This window comes from Paralichthys olivaceus, chromosome 3, assembly GCF_024713975.1.
Source record: "Paralichthys olivaceus isolate ysfri-2021 chromosome 3, ASM2471397v2, whole genome shotgun sequence".
NCBI classification, from domain to species: Eukaryota; Metazoa; Chordata; class Actinopteri; order Pleuronectiformes; family Paralichthyidae; genus Paralichthys; species Paralichthys olivaceus.
Genome location: NC_091095.1, coordinates 19,342,781 through 19,360,898, shown reverse-complemented (window position 1 = coordinate 19,360,898; position 18,118 = coordinate 19,342,781). Strand labels below are relative to the sequence as shown.

The 18,118-nt window shown below is 43.1% G+C and overlaps 2 protein-coding genes and 1 non-coding gene across 3 annotated transcripts; all 3 read left to right on the top strand.

The window, feature by feature from the left end:
• Positions 1-1,921: 1,921 nt before the first annotated feature.
• On the top strand, positions 1,922-5,772 carry LOC138407239 (uncharacterized). Its single transcript, XM_069522364.1, has 3 exons — positions 1,922-2,147; positions 2,257-2,555; positions 4,960-5,772. Exons 2-3 carry the CDS (start codon positions 2,290-2,292, stop codon positions 5,117-5,119), a joined length of 426 nt encoding a protein of 141 aa, XP_069378465.1. The 5' UTR covers positions 1,922-2,147; positions 2,257-2,289; the 3' UTR covers positions 5,120-5,772.
• A 591-nt stretch (positions 5,773-6,363) lies between these two features.
• On the top strand, positions 6,364-7,743 carry LOC109625274 (barttin CLCNK type accessory subunit beta). Its single transcript, XR_011240660.1, has 2 exons — positions 6,364-6,500; positions 7,598-7,743. It is a non-coding gene; the product is annotated as a barttin CLCNK type accessory subunit beta (transcript).
• Positions 7,744-9,974: 2,231 nt separating this feature from the next.
• pcsk9 (proprotein convertase subtilisin/kexin type 9) lies at positions 9,975-17,736 on the top strand. Its single transcript, XM_020080756.2, has 12 exons — positions 9,975-10,303; positions 10,944-11,135; positions 12,831-12,963; positions 13,060-13,193; positions 13,277-13,418; positions 13,860-14,056; positions 14,143-14,326; positions 14,451-14,624; positions 14,704-14,852; positions 14,928-15,093; positions 16,665-16,831; positions 16,919-17,736. The coding sequence occupies exons 1-12, from the start codon at positions 10,130-10,132 to the stop codon at positions 17,111-17,113; spliced, it is 2,007 nt and encodes a 668-aa protein (XP_019936315.2). The 5' UTR covers positions 9,975-10,129; the 3' UTR covers positions 17,114-17,736.
• Positions 17,737-18,118: the final 382 nt, after the last annotated feature.

Genomic DNA, 18,118 nt, shown 5'->3' with positions numbered 1-18,118 from the left:
TGATTTTTTGGTCCAGAGGAAGAAGAGGTTTCAAGACCTCTACAATAAGATTCTGCACAACACTGTAATGTAGATGACCACAAACACACTGTTGTGATCAGCACGCGTGCACGCACACGCACACACTTGCTTTATTCCTGGGAAAAAAACTAAATCAAGGGAAAATCTTTTGAACTTTATTTAATTTAACAGCGATGAAGGACAAAATATTTTAACCAGCAAAATCTGAACAAGATTAATATCACATCCTCATTGTCAAACATCTGCACAGTGATTTGAGGCTACAATTCATTGCTGGAGTGTAACGAAGTAGCAACACAAATTACAGCCTAAAGTGGGCTGGAGTTTTGGAAAATGTGAATAAATGATGCATTAATCATCTTGACAAAATGGTGGAGCCAGAAAAAGACTGTGTCTCTGGTTTCAATATGACACTGTACAGAATATTTTTGAATCTACCACAAGGTGCTTTTGGTATCTGTACTGGTGGTTTCAATCATGTCACTTCATCTTCATGAATATTGTTGGGATTTTACATAACTATCAAAAAGTGTAAAAAGATTTCCTCCTTAAATATCAAGACTCTAAACCTTCTTTAACCATAATGCTGTGAAGGCAGCATTTTGACACTCTTCCATGTAATTAGGGTTCAATATCAATAAATCAATAAAGTTGTTTGCCTCCTCAAATGTATGTTCACAAACAAGATATGACTTTACCATCATTAGAGCGAGCAGAAAAAACATAATGTATTCACATTTAAGAAGCTGAAATAAGAGAATTTTATTTTATTTTATTTTTTTATAAAAAAACATTAACTGATTAATCGATTATCAAAATAGTTAGCGATGAATTAAGCTGTAAATGAATGATCGATTAATTGTTGTAGCGTCACTTGACATACATGATGTAATGTTTAATGATGACGTGATTGAATCAAATTAAAAGCTGAAGTGGTTCTAAAATGCTGATCATGTTTCACACACCAAATCAACCCATTCCTGACGTTCAACACAGATCATAAACTTTATACAACTTTTATATTCTTTCCACAAATCTTGCGAGTCAAAGAGGCTAAAGAACATCTGAGGCCCTCAGAAAGTGAGGACATCATGTGGGTTTGTGAAAATAGATTTGTGAAGACTTCAGTCAGTCATTGAACTGCTTCTCCTGTTCACCTACCTACTTACTAAAACATTTGACTGTCTCTCTGTATGTGGAGTACATATCCTACAAACCATTCAGCTTATCAGCGTCACAGTTAGTGTATTGTTCACGGCTCAGGGCAGTGCAGTCTGGAATCTGGTTCAATTTGGACTCATGGTACCCTAATTTTTAATAATACAATTAAATAAAAAGCCTTAATGCCTGAATGTCCACTGTTTTCCTTCTCCTAGTCACTGCAGCTATCACAATACTCATAAGTTCTCACAGAAACTGCAGCAGTAGAATATCAGATGACATTTAGGCTAAAAACATGGTGCAAATGACGCTGTTTCAAGTCAAAGTTCAATGTCTTCAATGGCTTCCAGACACTTGGATGACACCACAGGAGCAGTATGGAGGCATCTCATGAAGAATATATGAATATGTGACAAATTGGTTGCTATTTACTTCAACTGTATTGGATTCAACTGTTTCCCCCTGAAACTCCAGAAGTGTTTTCTGGACTCAAACACTTCATCCGCCGCTCCATCAGCATAGTGGTGAGTGGATAATAAGTACATTTTCCTTTTGGTGAACTATCCCTTTAATTGAGAAGAACAGAGTTCTTGTTTTTTTGTTTTTCTCTCAGTGAATGTAATACACTTCCATACGGACTGAATTCATTGGTATATTCTCTGGTCCACACTCCGGAGCAGAAGGTGGCGGTAATGCACCGATTACACTGGCTGCCAACCGCCCTTAAAAAAAATACAAAAAAACCGACGAAGAAGAATCAGCGCGGACGACGCGGCGGCGGGGCGGCGGATCATGAGCGAGGGGAGGCGGCGGCAGCGATCAGGGTGTGAGGCTGTCCCTGCTCCCCGGAGTTTCTACTCCTTCATCTCCTCCAGGAAGCAGCATCGCGACGGGAGCTCAAGTTGATGGGAACGAGAAGAGAGATGAAGAAGTTTTCCTCTGATCAGCTCCTCACTTCCTCTCAGGTACAGATGTCTGTAAACATGTTGCATTCGTCCAGGAGTCACATCTGTTCCTCCATCTCACCTCCTCCCTCCTCCTGGATGCTGTGTCTCGCTCCTCTCTCCCCCGCAGACCGCCGCTGAGGTGTAGGTGCAGCCGGAGGAGATGCCGCACCCCAAGGGGATGCTGCTGTTTCTGGGCGTTTTTCTCATGACTGCCGGGGGGGTCTTGGTCCTGGGCGTGGCTCTGCCCTTTCAGTCAGCCCCGTTCTTCGTGGTCGGGGTCTTCCTGGGTCTGGGGGGTCTGGGCCTGCTGGTCAGTATGCTCTGCATGGCCATGAAGAACATCCAGGTGGCGGTGCCCGGACACTTCCTCCTTCACCCCCGCACAGGCACACGCTTCAGCCCTCCGCAGGCTCTGGCTATACAGAGGTGGTCCACTCAGTGTTCACTGTGTTACATTAGACTATTGGCAGGGCTTTAGATGCGTGATCTCATAAGACGTTTAATGAATGATTACTATATTTAAAACGTGTGTGGGGTGACAGAGGTCCTCAACCTGGGGTCAGTGGCCCTCAGTGAAGTCACAGGATAATCAGAGAGACAGAAAGGTGCGTGGTGGGGTATAAAAGACAAACAGTTGGAAACATGTAAAAAGCTACGAAAAGGAAACAATAAAAAAGTAAGTAATAAGTAATTTAAAGTTTTAAAGGGATTTGGTGGTAAAACCAAAGTTTGAAGTTAAAGTTAAAGTTTTGATGCTAGATATGAAATTAAGGTATTACAATTCATCACAAGAGGGGGCATGAAAACATTTGGAAAAGGTTTTTGCTTCAGACAGCAGACTTTTAAAATATTTTTCATGGTTATCAAACTAATTTTGGATCAGAGGGTTAGGGTTAGACTGCCTTCTCACATTGACTGTGTTGTACCAATCCGGGGATGGAGCTGCAGTATCAGTGTCATCAAAATCAGTCAGTCTTTGCTTTTAATCCTGACAGTTCACCCCATTTATATAACTTTGAGCAACTAATTAAAACTAAACTGTAGTTAGACATACATCAGGAAGATAAAATGTCAATAGCAAATAAGGTGGGGTATATGACCTATACTTCAGCCAGCCACCAGGGGGCAATTACAGTAAGATGCTTTGGGTTTGCTTTTGGGCAGTCTTGTCCAATATATATACAGTTGTTATTTTAACATTCAAAGTGAGTAACTTCCAGCTTCACCTGTGTTTTTAAAGATAAATAGACACACATACAGACAAATTACAGAGCTCACCATCCTGGGTGCAGAACTGACAAACACTGTTGTTGTTGAACAGATCTCTAGGACACACTGTCATGTGCTGGGCTGAAAGCCAAGTTTGACAAAGAACAGAGAAAAGGCTCCAGCAACTTGAAAACACTGTGACACTAAGAATCGGAGAGCAGCAGATTCTGTGATTATGGTCTGATTATAGAAGTAGGTCATGGAGAAAACCGCAGACATGTGCATGTGGCTGACAGACTCCCCCTGGCATTGTCTTAGGCGATCTGCGATAGCCTGCGAATTTCGACAAGACGCGCTCTGCTCATTGTTCCGGCCTGTGGGAGAGAGCTGCCAGGAGCACTGTTTCCATCACGGGCCTTTCTACCTCCACACACTGAGCTGACAGTACTTTCAACACGAAGCTATCTTTTAAAGTTGAGACTCAGAAAGTGGACAAACCATTTAAATGTTTGTTTTTTTAGGCATTAGAATGATGAAATAAAATCCCCACTGGGAAAATAAAACATGCAAACTGGAGAATGCACCTTCAGCGGTATTTGTGAAAGAAGGAGCAGCTGAAGGGAGATTGTCCGATAAGTGTTTTAAAATGCAGGAAGGATGGAGGAAAGAAATAAGGAAGCACCAATGTGAGCCGAAGTGGAAGCAGCCTGGTTCCATCCATTTAATTGTTCTTCACTATATTCACATATCACTGCATCAATCAGTTGCTAAGAGAAGTTGATTTTCAGGTGGAAAAAATTAATATCTATGTAGTTATTTCTGAATGTGGACTTTTAAGGATGTGCCAGTGTTAAAAACAGTAAACACTTGTCATAATTTCTTCTCTTCTATTTCTCATAAAAGTAGATTGGTAGCTAGCTAGGTAGGAAGATGGTGTCTCTATTTTTTATCCTGTCTGCTTTGTTGTGATTAGTCAACTATTTCAATTTTCCATTGGAAATAAGTTTGAATCACTGAACGAATAAACAACAGGTTTGGAAGTAAAACTTTTTTTTGAGGGGGGGGGGGGGGTGTAGTGGGTATGTAAGAAAAAGTGTGGGGGGGGTGGGTTAAAGAGAAGAACAAACAGAGGCCATGTATGACTTGACTTCAAATGTTTACATAGTGAACAAAATTAAGAAAGAGGTGAGGATGTGTGTGTCCCTGGGTCTCCCACAGTCTTAATGAGTTATAAGCTTAAGTGTGGTTAATAAAGTGTAAAAATTGAAAAGAGTTGAAGTATTAGATGAAATTTCATCACAAAAAGGAGTCTGTAATCAGTTTAGGTGAAAAGAGATGAAAGGATATGAAGTAAGTTAAAGTGTGGTAGCTGAAATGAGTTGAACATTTGAGTTCTAACTTACAGGTCAGATATTGTAATAAACTGATTATTGGCTGAGGTGTTAGTGAAGGTTTAGGGGTAAAGTAGACTGTAATGACTGAAATGTGTTGAAGTGTAAGCACATCACCGAGGGGAGCTGATTGTCAGTTTAAAAGTAGGTGATGAAATGATCTTTACCGTCAATTGAAGTTGGTTGGAGGTTCGTAACTTCTCTTTGCTTCCCTTTCCTTCTCTCATCAGGAGGTTGGATCGGATTCGTCGGGAGATGTCAGCGGACTCTGTCAGACATAGACCGGAGCCTGAACCCTCCCTCCCATCCACCCCACCACCCTGGACCATGGAGCCGCCTCCGTCCTACGACACAGTGATGAAAAGCCAGGAGCAAAGCGAGCAGCTGTAACCTCTGGTCGGACATCTTTACCTTGTGCCAGTGCCTTCTGTCTTCTCAGTGAGAACCTTTAACCAACACTCGGTGCTATCGGTGAACTCGCTGCAACGGGCCTCTTGTGCCTTAAAACAGCCACGCTGATCCCAAGCACAAGCCACGGAGCAAGAAGAGACTGCAGCTGGTTAAAGACGTACAAACTGAACCACAGTGTGGCCTCCATGTCAACTACATGTGTGTTTCTGTGATTGTTAGTGAAAAGAGTTGAAATGATCACTACAGCTTCACTCTGCGCTAAGGGTCCGTCTTCTGACCAGCATCATGTAGCTTTCACAAACTCAAGAGAGGCTTGTCAACAGATTGGCTGTGAGCCTCCTGTAGACACCTAATTATGATTGGTTTTTGCCTGCTTGAACTTATGTGATCTACTACTGTGGCTGCACAGCACTCCTCTTCTAACACAAGCTCTTAACTCAAAGGCTCCTCTTCGTATCTGCACTCTTTCCTGTCATAACGCTGCGCAAGATTCATTGACAGCTTACTCCAACGCAAAGTGCCTTAACCAGTGACAGCAGAATGTTAACAGTACAGTTTTATTTATCTCTCTGCTTTGTTACCAGTATGTCCACTGTTAAGTGTTGTGATGTTCTATAAACTTGAGATAATGACTGGAGCTCTCTTTGGGTGGTGTTGCCCTTAGAAATAAGGATGGTGGATTGGATGGGTTGTTTATATTTAAGGGAGAAGCGATGTGGGGAAGGGAAACGCCATCTTATTTAAAAAATAATCCCAAACCGAACAAACACTAACTCAGTGCTGTGCAGAAGCTGAGTTGCGAGTCTCCTTTTTCCCTGCAGCTCGAGGCAAGGTGACCTTTAAGGTAAACACACCTACCTGCAATTTTATACCTGACCTGACCCAGCTGTCTGCAGGCTGTAATAAGCAGCAGAGTGGAACCTGGCTGCACTTTCTCCGCCCTCCACCTTCAAGTCCTGACACAACAACACCACATCTTTTCTCACTGTAGCTTCAGCCAGCAGGTGCTTGCAGGGATGGTAGAGGGGAAACCGTATCGGTACGGGCTGATAGTGGCAGGCCTGTGTGTGGTGGCGGTCGGCCTCTTCATCATGACTCAGGAGCGACTGCAGGTCTATGCCACAATGTGCGTCCTGGGCGTCACCATGGTGTGTGTCGGGACTACGTGGAGCCTGTGCCAATGCTATCCCAAGGTAGATTGCACACTGTTAGAAAAGCATTAATTGTGTGAATGCTGTCAAGCCAGCAAGAATTGATTTGTTAATGGAGAGTGTGTTTATCAGGTCACTTTGGCTGCTCAGAATCAGGAGAAAAATCCAGAGGATCTAGTTTGTACTTCAGCTGAAGCAACAGACCAAAGGTACTGTTGCACATTCACAAAGTAATGGCCCGCAGACAAGTGGGTGTTCATTAAATTTTCAATCGTCATGTGGTCTGTCTGTGGTGTAGCTCAGCCATCATCTAGCGAGCGGATATGGTGACAGCAGCAGGGTAATGTGTCTGGAGTGGGGGTCTGTACCAATACACTGTTGATACTCAGCTGTAGAATTTACAGGAGAATGAGTGGTGATGTAATGACAGAGCAGAGGAGGGAGGTGAATAGAGTGAAGAAGAGGAATAGAATAAAAAGAAGCAATATTGTCCCGATGGTTAAATCCATAGACTGACTATGAAGATGGACCACGAATCTCCTCCCACGAAATGAAGCCAAAATATCCCTGATTCAAACTTCGCCATCTTGTGCTGTAGATTAGAGACAGAGTCTGTGCATCGTCATGGTGTGGAGCCATAGAATCAAAGTCCTGCTGTTTCACATGTTCGACCAATCGTGAGTCAGTTTAATCTGTCAATAATCACATTTCACTAAAAAAGCGTGATAAAATGACCTAAAATGACAGAAACCATCTTTGAGAAAAATCTAGTTGACACCTACATTGAATTTTTAGTTAATTCCATGACCCATCTGCAGCCAGCCACCAGGGGGCGATCAGGACACTGGCTTTCTTACTTTGGAATATAAAGACAGAGACAGTGAATAAGTAATACCCACCCACCCCCACCCTAACAAGGACCATTCATGTTTCTTTGATTCAGATGCCTAAAAATGCCCCCACCACATTTGTCACACATGATTTTAGTGAGATAAAGGTCAACACAACATCCTCAAACTATTCTTGGTTTATTTTTCCTACATAAATCATTTCACTCAGCTTAGTTCCACTCCATATTTCCCCCAGTTATTGTTGCGACCAGTGGTTGAAAGAGAGGTCTGAACCAAGCAGCTCCTCCTCCTGTGAGTGTTTAGAATCTCATGACCGCTCAGCAGCCAGATAAAGACGTGCATGATCAGCAAAACCCTGCCTCCAATTTAAAAGTACCAAAATTAGGACAAAATGCTGGAGCCAGACTTCTGTTTTCATCTCTCCCCCTGCCCCCCTTCTTTTGATTTAATTTTAGACATGCTGATGCTCTACCAGGTTCGAACAGCAGCAGACTGATGAGCCAGTGTCAGAGCTGTCCCACACTGCACCTGGTCTGAGGCCCTGCAGGGCACCACACTGAAGTCTGCACGGAGATGAGAGTCCGCTGTTGAATGATGAGATCACTCACACTAAGTGCCGTTTAAATTTGTACAAATTATAGAAAGAAGTGATTCTATATGAACTGTTTTGTACCGCTTCGTGTCGTTGTGACGTGCCCTAAGATTCCCTCGACATAAAAATACTCTGCTTTAAAAACAATTTGTCTTGGGTGGTATTTTGAAGTCTTGTGATGGACCAGCAACCTGTAGGGTGTACCCTGCCTCATGCACAATTTCAGCTGGTATAGATGATGGTATTTTGATAAAACTTGTTTATGTTCCATAATTGGACTAAATTGGCTCCAAACTATTGTGATCTCACTCATGAAAATGTCTCTTAAGTTCAGATTTGAAGTGAAGTCAGACAACTTCCTCTTCAGCACATGACAAACTCTTTATGTGCATCATTCAGCACAGTGAAATCCAAGCAGAGCTGTGAAGCAACAAGATGAAATGTATGATGTTAGTCGAGGAGGATGCAGATTAAATTGCACAGTAGTTCCAGAAGATGGCAACATTTACTATATGAGAGAAAGGAACCAGAGGGACAGTGAGTGACTCTCCATCGCATGCAAGCACGCACGCACACACCCACGCACGCACACACACACTCACACACACACTTGAGGGACATGAGGGCCCTATTATGTTATTATAGAGACACTCCAACAATTATCTTATGTGCTGCCTTCAAATGCACCCTGTAAACTCCTGGTGACAATGTTGCCGACATGGAATATGGCAGAGGGAAAAATGCTGTTTAAAAATTGCCATAAATTGTCACGATTGTTATCCTGTTCCTGAAATGATCAGCAAACACGTCACAACCTGTGAACTTGGAGCTTTCAGAAAATTCCTGTCTGAGGTTTCACAGGTGGTGGGTCATTCACATGGACAACTCTCCTCCACTGGGAAAACACAACACAGCACTACACCTGACACAACCGAACTTTGTTTTTACAGCAAATGCACATATGCACATCTGAGCTCCCATGATGATGCATTGCTATCTTGAGGCAAATGAAAGCTCTTGTGCTTTTGACCAATGAAAACCTGGTCTAAAGTGTTTGGCATATTATTCCACTGTTATCTTAAGAAAATATGATCAAGATAGTAATAAGCAACTACATAGAGGAGTGCACAACATGCATAGTGCATGTCACACACAGATGCGTTTCCTCTGCAGAGACGTGTTCTCTCTCAAACAGATATGTCTGGATTTGTTATGATTACCTTATAGCAAACAACCAAAGTGTGAGTGCACCTAGCTGTTAAAGGGGGAGGGAGATTGTACTTGGTTTGTCAACAGGATTATGCAAAAAAAGAAAAGATGCAGTACAAGTCCATGTTGGTGCAGAGCCAGATCAGGGCGCTGTTTTTACTTTTCTTTTTCAGCTGCTGTATTGTATCAAACAGGACAAGAAACATGTAATGATACTACCAATAGCTGAGAAACAAAATGTGGCCTTAGCTATAAGGCTTGTTTTAATTAAAGGGTGGAGGACTGTGCTCTACTGAGAGCACTTCTGGTTAATTAGGAGACGATACAACCCTTTTGAACCATGCACCTGGGGCAAGAACCCTTTTTCCTTTGATTGTGCAGCAGCCCCACACAATAGAGCCACTCTGCATGTACCGATTGGCTTTCACTGGATTGTTTCTTTTACTTTTATCCTTTCAGATGTATAATTCTATCTGCTGTCTTTGACTTGAACTGATATTGTTTTATCTTGCTTCATGTATTTCATGTTTTGCTTTTGTGTGTTTTGTTTGTCTTCTTTGTAAAGCACAGGCTGTTTTTGAAAAGTGCTATATTATATTATATATTTTTTCTATAAGATCTAGTTGAGGAGTGGCTCTCTGTTGATTTCAAATAGGAGAGATTCAATTAAAAATTCATTATAGACACATAATCAACAAACATAAGATCCCTGGTCATCCTCAGTGCGCACAGCCACGCAGCATTTGCGCAGGAATATCCTTGCACTTGCATAGAACTCACCTTGTTCTCATTAAGTGCACTTTTTAACACATGAGCAGAGGAGGTGTTTTCTCAGACTGACATGCAATGATCACAGGCAGGTCTGGGGGGGAGCATGAAACATGACTCCTCCGCAGTAAGAGGTGTTTTTAACGGAGGAGAATCATTCGATACAAAAGCGGTGGCGTGAGCCCCGAGGACGTCACCAGTCTCCGCCTTGAATTATAACAATCAATTGTTCCATGTGGTTTTTTTTTCTTCCTAAACATCAGAATAGATGCTGGAGGGTTTTTCTGGCCGCGAGACGCAGAGGACGCGCGGGGCATCAAAACATCTGGACACATCAGTCTGAAATTAAAAGCTCTCATTAGGTGAAATTGTGAGATTTCATAGTTTCCCCGATCATTTGACTGGAGGTGTGAGGAAAATGCGGCGCACCTCCGCCTGGACGTGGATTGGCTGGGCGCTCTGTTTGTGCGCATCTTTGGCCGTGAGCGCGCCGGACCTCACCGAGGACGAGGAGCTGGATCTGACCCGCGGGGACGAGACTCAGCCTGGACCCGCAGCCGAGCCCCCCGCCGAGCTCCTCAGGTGCAACAAGGTAAGAAGTGCGTGAGAGGCGCTGAGCCGCATCCTCTGCACATGCACCACACTTCTAACTTTAAATGTGTAAGTAAAGTTTAAAATCGCCACCTCTTCATTGTACAGATCCAGCTCTTTACTAATGACTCTATAATTATATTTATAGGATCTAGATGCTGTAGAGCCTTTTAAAAGATGTTGGATAAATGTGATAATCTTTGCCAAATGGTTGATCCAGAGAAATAAGGTCATGTTGAAGAGAAAACCCATTGACCTTCATTTTAATATGAGAACATTTATTAAGAATTCAATATTAGCACAATTTTGTTTAACAATGCATTATTTACTATGAGGTTCTCTAACCGCTTAATATAATTATAATTAAATTATAATAATAATACATTTATTAGAACGAAAGTAGCAGAGTGCTGCAAACACAAAGATAAAGAGTTTAAGCCGCTTTAAAAAAAGTCTACATTGAATGGAATAGAAAGAGTTGGAGTCTCCTCTGGTCTTTAATCTGCAGCGAGGAGCAGCCAATAGTCCCTGATCTGAGCAGCTCAGAGTCCTGCTGGTCTCAAACAAATGCACCAGTTCTTTAATGTACATGCAATGCAAACAGAGCACCTGCACCTACTGTTCTCTCTGCTGTAATCCAGGCAGCATGGCGCATACCCGGTCAGTACCTGGTCATGCTGCGTCTCAGGACGCACGAGTCTCACCTCCAGAGGACCATCAGGAGGCTGACAGCCAAAGCGTCCAGGAGAGGTCACCAGCTGGAGATCCTGCAGACCTACTCTGGGGCTCTGCAGGGCTTCCTGGTCAAGATGAGCAGTGACGTCCTTCACCTGGTAACTGCTTCACCTGATACTCTGCTCAATGTTCATCTTGTTTGAGGTTTTCATGTTTTGTAGTTTTAAATTCTTCAAAATGGAAATATATAGACCTGTACAGTGTGAACACCCCTCACCTCACCCTCCCCTTCCAAACATGAAAAATAACCTGTGGTAGCTTCAGTGGTCATAAAAACTCAATAGGTGTTTAGTTTGTCCAGTCTGGACTAATGTTAAAAAGATGGCGGCCTCCGTAGAGAGGACCCCCTCGATGTAAATATAAAGTATTTAAATATAAAGGGCCTTTTCTGGGGTAAGAAAACTACAAGTCATACAATTTAGATGAAACGAATGAGTGAAAACATCATGAGGATTATTCTACATTAAATTTCTGCCAATAGATCCCTTTCACCTAAATCTTACATACTGGACCTTTAAGGCAAAAGAAGAAAAAGTAATATTTAGTATTTTACAGTGAATCTAAATCCTGAGAGATGGTTAAAGTGAACTATTTCAAAAAGTAAATCAAATCCAAAATAGAAGGGTTAGCAAAATAGAAGGTAGAAAATATTCTCACTTGGAAAAAAGCCAAGAGATTTAAACGGGTTTTGATGAGGATAATAGATCCCACAGAGCAAAAGCTTCCATGTGATCCATAAGAACTGAAAATCTCAAGTGGTGAACAGGTTTGTAAGGAATAAGAAGATCAGCAAGGCTCGAAAGAAATAGCCCAAATATTCTTCAATCAAACAGACAGTTGCCTAATTGTTCACACTGAAGTAATATGGTCTTCCAGCTTGGTAAGAGCCAGGCAGTGTTTGTCTGTAGTCTGCAGATACTTTGTCTGCTATGATCAAAATAAAGTGCTTTACAATAATTCAGTCTGGAGGAGACAAAGGATGGATGACCTTCTCTAAATCAGCGAATCAGAGAAACAAACCAATGTCGGTGTTATGCCTCACTTGTCTGAAGTAAAACTGCACTACATTAGTCAACCTGAAAACAAGTGACAGCTCAAAGTCAAAAGAAAAGATTATGAGCTTGTGGTTTAACCTAGACATTAGATTGTTGCTGGGACAAAGAGGCTAATGTTTTGGCTTATGGTCAAAACCCTATACCATCATTGAACTGACATAAAAGGCATCAACAAAGAAACATAAGTCTATGACATGAGAAACGTGGGGATATATCAGTGAAGGATATGTTCAGCAGATAGCATGTAGATAGTGTATGGTATAGATAGTGGACCAAGAATAGATCCCTGAGTAATCCCACAAAATGATGGACAGACGCACTCTGGACAATGTCCACACAATTGGGTCCAGACTTTCTCCGGACTTCACACACAAACAATGCAGTGGGAGATTCTCCGCTAAGACGCATTCACAAAAACACAGTTATCTCTGGAGTGTTCATGAGAGGGGTGGGGCTGCAGAATGAGGCAGGATGTAACAAATTCATTCACAATAAAGAGATCACATGTTTTTGTTCACAGCACATCAACGCTGGCGTTAGCTCTCTTGATTATCCAGAGTAACATCACTCAGTCCAATGTAGATTTTCAGATGGTGTCTACAAATGTCCCACTTTGGTCCCCGTCAAAAACATCCTCTGTGTCTGCAAATTAACAGCGTCGTGCTTTTTCAATCAGCGCCCTGTGCAGGGTTTTATGTCTTTCACACTCACAATCATCTTTGATTATGCTCCTGTCAGGTTATGAAGCTCCCCCATGTCCACTATGTTGAGGAGGATTCATCTATCTTTGCTCAGAGTGCCCCCTGGAACCTTCAGAGGTTACTGCGGCCGTATGGTTTCACCTCTGAAAATGGAACATATCAACCTCCCAGTGAGTTTGTCTATGCACCTGAGCAGTAAAAACACACACAGACACACATACCTGAAGTAATAACTATCCAAACTGGATGCTGTCCGTCCCATGCAGATGATGGAGGGATGGCCGAGGTGTATCTGATGGATGGCCTTGTTCAGAGTTCTCACAGAGAGGTTCAGGGACGAGTGCTCATCACAGACTTCAACAACGTCCCTGAGGAGGACGGAGTCAGAGTTCATAGACAGGTTACACACACACACACACCAAGATAACTATTTCACTTCATAAATATGTTTCACCATTTTGTCCAACCCTCTCTCCTCTATAGGCCAGTCAGTGTGACATTCATGGCACACACATAGCTGGGGTTGTGAGTGGGTTGGATTCAGGTGTTGCTCGAGGCGCCGGTATCAAGCTGGTCCGTGTGCTCAACTGTCAGGGGAAAGGGACGGTATCAGGAGCTCTGGCAGGTAGGACTCACTCTGTCTCAGATACTTACCTTCAGTAAGACCAGAAGCTCTTTGCATTCATGCCACTCACAGGAATCATTCCTCAGCCAAGGATGTCATATTTTCATCAGCGTTTGTTTGGTAGTTAGCAGGATTACGCGAAAACTTCTTAACCAATTTCCCAAAGAAGAAAGAAGGTTTGTTTCACCCAAAGAAGAGTCCATTAGATCTGGAGGGAATCTGGATAAATGTGTGGATCAAGGATTTTTTTCTTTAACATGATGAGAAAGGACATTAGCCTTGGCGGAGGTATGCTTTCTCCAAATGTCCTTCTGCTTTCAAATGAAAAGCAGCTTTGGAAATGAAGCTGCTGTTATATGCAATTATAATTTTTCTTCATGCAAAAGGCCAAACCAGTGCATTGCATTTCTTCACTGAACATCCTTCTCTTGTGACGTTCAGGTCTGGAGTACATCCGAGCCAATTTACTGACCCGTCCGGTGGACGCAGTGGTTGTCCTGCTGCCTTTCAGCGGCGGCTTCAGTCGTTCATTAAACGCGGCCTGTCAGGACATGGTGGCTAACGGTGCTGTGGTTGTAGCTGCTGCAGGGAATTACAGAGATGATGCCTGCCTCTACTCGCCTGCTTCAGAGCCTGAGGTCACACGATGCTTTATTAAAGAACACAGTGGGGCCATGTACACACCAGACACACAACCTTTACCTCAACTCCTCTGCGTGTTCAGGTCATCACAGTCGGGGCAGTTAATGCGGCGGACCAGCTCATGTCACAGGGAGCAGGTGGCACTAACTTCGGCCGCTGCGTTGATTTGTTTGCACCCGGCGATGACATCGTTAGTGCCAGTAGCGACTGCAGCACCTGCTTTACCACCAGAGGGGGCACTTCCCAAGCTGCTGCTCACGCTGCAGGTATACACACACACACACACACTCACACCTCAAGTGAAGACAAATAACAAGAAACTAAAAACAAAGCGATCAACCTTTGTAGCTGCAGTAAGTGCTTCTTATTTTGATTTGTGTGTCTGTGTAGGTGTAGCAGCAGTGATCCTGACGTCCAATCAGAACATGTCGCCGGTGCAGGTCCTGCACACAATGCTGCGTTACTCCGTCAGCAACACGATCAACCTCCTCTCTCTGTCTGACGCACATCATCTCACTACTCCAAACCTGGTGGCAGCCATGCCTCCTACCAACAGCACAACAAGTTAGAAACTCACAAAAAAGACAGAAAATACACAAAAACACTCCATTGTGTAGTTCTATCATTTACAATGTGTGTGCAGATGGGGAGCTTCTGTGTCGGTCCGTGTGGTCAGAGAGGTCAGGGGTCGCGAGCACTGACAGGGCTGTGAGTCGCTGTCGTCAGGGGGAGGAGATGATGGGTTGCAGCAGCTACGCTCCTGGCGGTGTTCGTGTCGGAGAAACCATCAATGTGAGTCCACGTTAACGTCATCAGCTCTAGAATAACTGATTCAGATGCTGACCAATCTCTGCCTTTGTGTTTAAGACGCACAGCGAGCAGATGGAGTGTGTTGCCTACAATGGTGGGGGGGGCAATGGTGTGTACGCTGTGGCCCGTTGTTGTGCGATAGGTGGTCTGCGGTGCCAGGCCCACGCTAGTCCTGAGCCCGGCAAAGATGCTGAGTGTGCCGACCCACAGCACCACTTGACAGGTAAGTCCCATCTGCTGGAGTCTGGGTGAAGCAAACACATGTCTGACTGGGGTCGTTGTTTTGTTGTGTGAAGTTTGGGGGAACAGTTCATCATTTTCTAAAATAAATAAATATCCATGTTCTGGCTGAATGAAATGAGAAGATTGATACCACTCTTAAATATCTGTTCAACTAGGAACAAGGGCAAGGAGATAGAAAGACCAGGGAAAGAGCTATACACTAATTAACAGGTTATATTCTATTAGTTTCTTTAACTTTTTTCAGTTTTTATTTCCTCTAGTATGTTATATGGTTTTCCTGTAGTCACATCATTTGACATCATAATGCCCAGACATTAGCAAAATTCATGCATAGCAGCTAGTCTGACACGCCCCTTAACAAAGGGAGGTAAAGTGGTGGCCAACATTTTCTACACATGCTGGAAGGGGTTGACCAATCACAACAGAGTGAAGCAGCTGGCCAATCAGAGCAGACTGGGCTTTACCAGGAGGAGGGCCTTAAAGAAACAGGACCTAAAAGAGTTTCAGACAGAGGCTGAAAAGAGGAGCTGCAGCAATGGACACCATGAGGAGAGTGGTGCTTTTTTTTTTTAAATATTAGAGCCTTTAAAATGATAATAGAAATTAAAATTATGACCCACAATATGAGCAGTCTCAGTATATAAATCCCAGCTCCCAGCCAGGAAATAGTCAAAACCCACATTATATACACAACTTGTTGTTAAACTTTGTTTTTGAGGGGATTAAACAAACAGTGAGATTTAAGGATGCTAGTATACACAAACTCTGTCTTTGGACAGAGCCTTGCTGCTAGCTGTGTTACAGTTTCCACTCTTTATGTTAATTTAACTTATACTTCTTTTACACCAAAATTAGTGGGTATACCAAAGGGGTATACACAGTAGAGGAGTTTGCCTTTTTGAATTTTTCATGTGTCACATGCATCAAACTGAACTCACCTCAACTTAGCATGTTCATACTGGAGTGTCAGGTGTCTATCACTGATGATCAGAGCCGGAGCTGCCAACAACCTGTGTCTCCTGCAGAGTCACTTGACCTGGGAGGGAAAGCCGATTATATCAGGTCCCATTTCAGACATAAAACATATTATCTCTTACCTCCAGCTTCGTATTTTGAGTGGCTTCTTGACAAGAAGGAGAATGAGTATATTTGAACATATTTCTTACTAACTGCTCCTTTAAACAACACGACTGTTGCCGGGTTGAAGATTTGTATCTCTGCTATACTGAACTGTATGCAAACTGCCCTTCAAACCAAGTACAAGTTTCTGAAGTGGCTGCATTTAGAATACCATGGTCGATTACCATGGCAATCACCCTGAGAGGAAAATGAACCCTCTGCCACTATAAATAAAAGCATGCATGGTATTAAGAGCAGGGCTTTCTGACTTAACATTATTCTCTTTATTTGGTGCCATTGTGATGTCTCCTGTGTGGAGGATGGATCTGTTCTTGTCTGAAAACCAAAGTCTGTGTATAAAGACCTGAGAATGAAAGAATAGACAATGTTTTTTTTCTGTGTAAACTAAACATGCAGCTGCTTCGTCTGCAGGTTGTTCTTCTTGGTCCCCTGCTGAAGTCTCGTCTCATTCCCGTCCACATCTCGGCGATCGGAAGCGTTGCGTTGTTAAAGACGGGGTGACGTCACACGCCGTGTGCTGCCACGCTCCATCTCTGGAGTGTCACCTGTTGGAGAACATATCAGCTGATAAAGACCACGTGAGTAATTTAGATATGAAGAGAAGAAATGTGTTTGACAATCAGGCTTCTACTTTACCCGTTAACATCACTGCTGCTCTCTTGCAGGTCCAGGTGTCCTGTCCCTCGGGTTGGACTCTGACGGACTGTAGAGCCGTCTCTCAGGCATCTGCTGTATTGGGGCCGGTTGCTAAGGGCAACAGTTGCAGTATCCGCGGTGCAACAGCAGCTGACGGGGCAGCAGTCGTTGCTGTCTGCTGTCGCATCAGAGCAACAGAGCGACCCGACCCCAATCCTCTGTGATGTCTTACACCTTGAAAACAGCTTAGATATATCTCTAGTAGTGTTGATGTCTTTATTGCTCATCATCTGTGACGTCATTTAGACCCATGAACACACCGTCACACTCGCACATGTGACTGAAAACACTGTGTCTCAATTCAACGGCTGCATCCTTCAGGCGACATTTGAAGACTGATTGCGTCACAGTGGCGCCACTAGACTGCTCCATTTTGAAGGCCCTTTACATGCAGCGGACAAATGTTTAGTTCCATCCATGAGAGATGGATCAAGGAACAAACATTAGGAAAAAAAACCCAAGAGGCAATGAACTTTCTTGGTGTGTCTGTTGGGATGAGCTGGTGACGCAGATCATAGAAAGCCTGTGTAGACCAGTCCATCTAATTTCGGTTCGGCCTCCACATTCTACACAACCCACAAAGGAGGCGGTCTTTATGCGCTGGAATGACCCCACCCTCTGAAGGATGCAGCCCCTGAATTGAGACACATCGGTTTGTGTTTCAGTTATAGGATTAGAACAAATGTGATATAACATATATTTACCATATACCATACATAGTTTGTAACATTCAATCAAATATTTTTGTATCTTTTTACAAAACAAGAATAAAAAGAGCTTTTCTGTTTTTCTTTTTTGATGATTTACTGCCTGTTTACTCTTTACACAGTGATTTGAAGTAGAATAGATGGATGTAAGTGGTCACTCTGTCTTTTGAAGGACAGGTTATAGTTTTAGTACAACATAGCATATATATATATATATATATATGCACCATATAATGTGGAGAACTTTAACAGCTAAAGGCAAATGAGACTCTAACCAAAGGATATTCAAATAATCAGCCAGACATTAGAAGAATTTAGAACTTGTTGGATTATCATTATCAATGGCTCCGTTTGACCAGGTCCCTGAGAGTGAAGCAGCTGAATGTAACATAACCACATAGACACTATTTAAACCTGTTAAAGAGACAGGCTCAGTCAGCACGTACTGTGTCCAATGAATGT

Bases quoted from the DNA above. Each gene is read 5' to 3' on its own strand.
- LOC138407239 (XM_069522364.1), top strand. From the start codon at position 2,290: ATGCCGCACCCCAAGGGGATGCTGCTGTTTCTGGGCGTTTTTCTCATG. The intron at 2,556-4,959 runs GTGGTCCACTCA...TTCTCTCATCAG, and splicing joins CAGGCTCTGGCTATACAGAG to GAGGTTGGATCGGATTCGTC.
- pcsk9 (XM_020080756.2), top strand. From the start codon at position 10,130: ATGCGGCGCACCTCCGCCTGGACGTGGATTGGCTGGGCGCTCTGTTTG. The intron at 10,304-10,943 runs GTAAGAAGTGCG...GCTGTAATCCAG, and splicing joins AGCTCCTCAGGTGCAACAAG to GCAGCATGGCGCATACCCGG. The intron at 14,625-14,703 runs GTTAGAAACTCA...ATGTGTGTGCAG, and splicing joins TCCTACCAACAGCACAACAA to ATGGGGAGCTTCTGTGTCGG.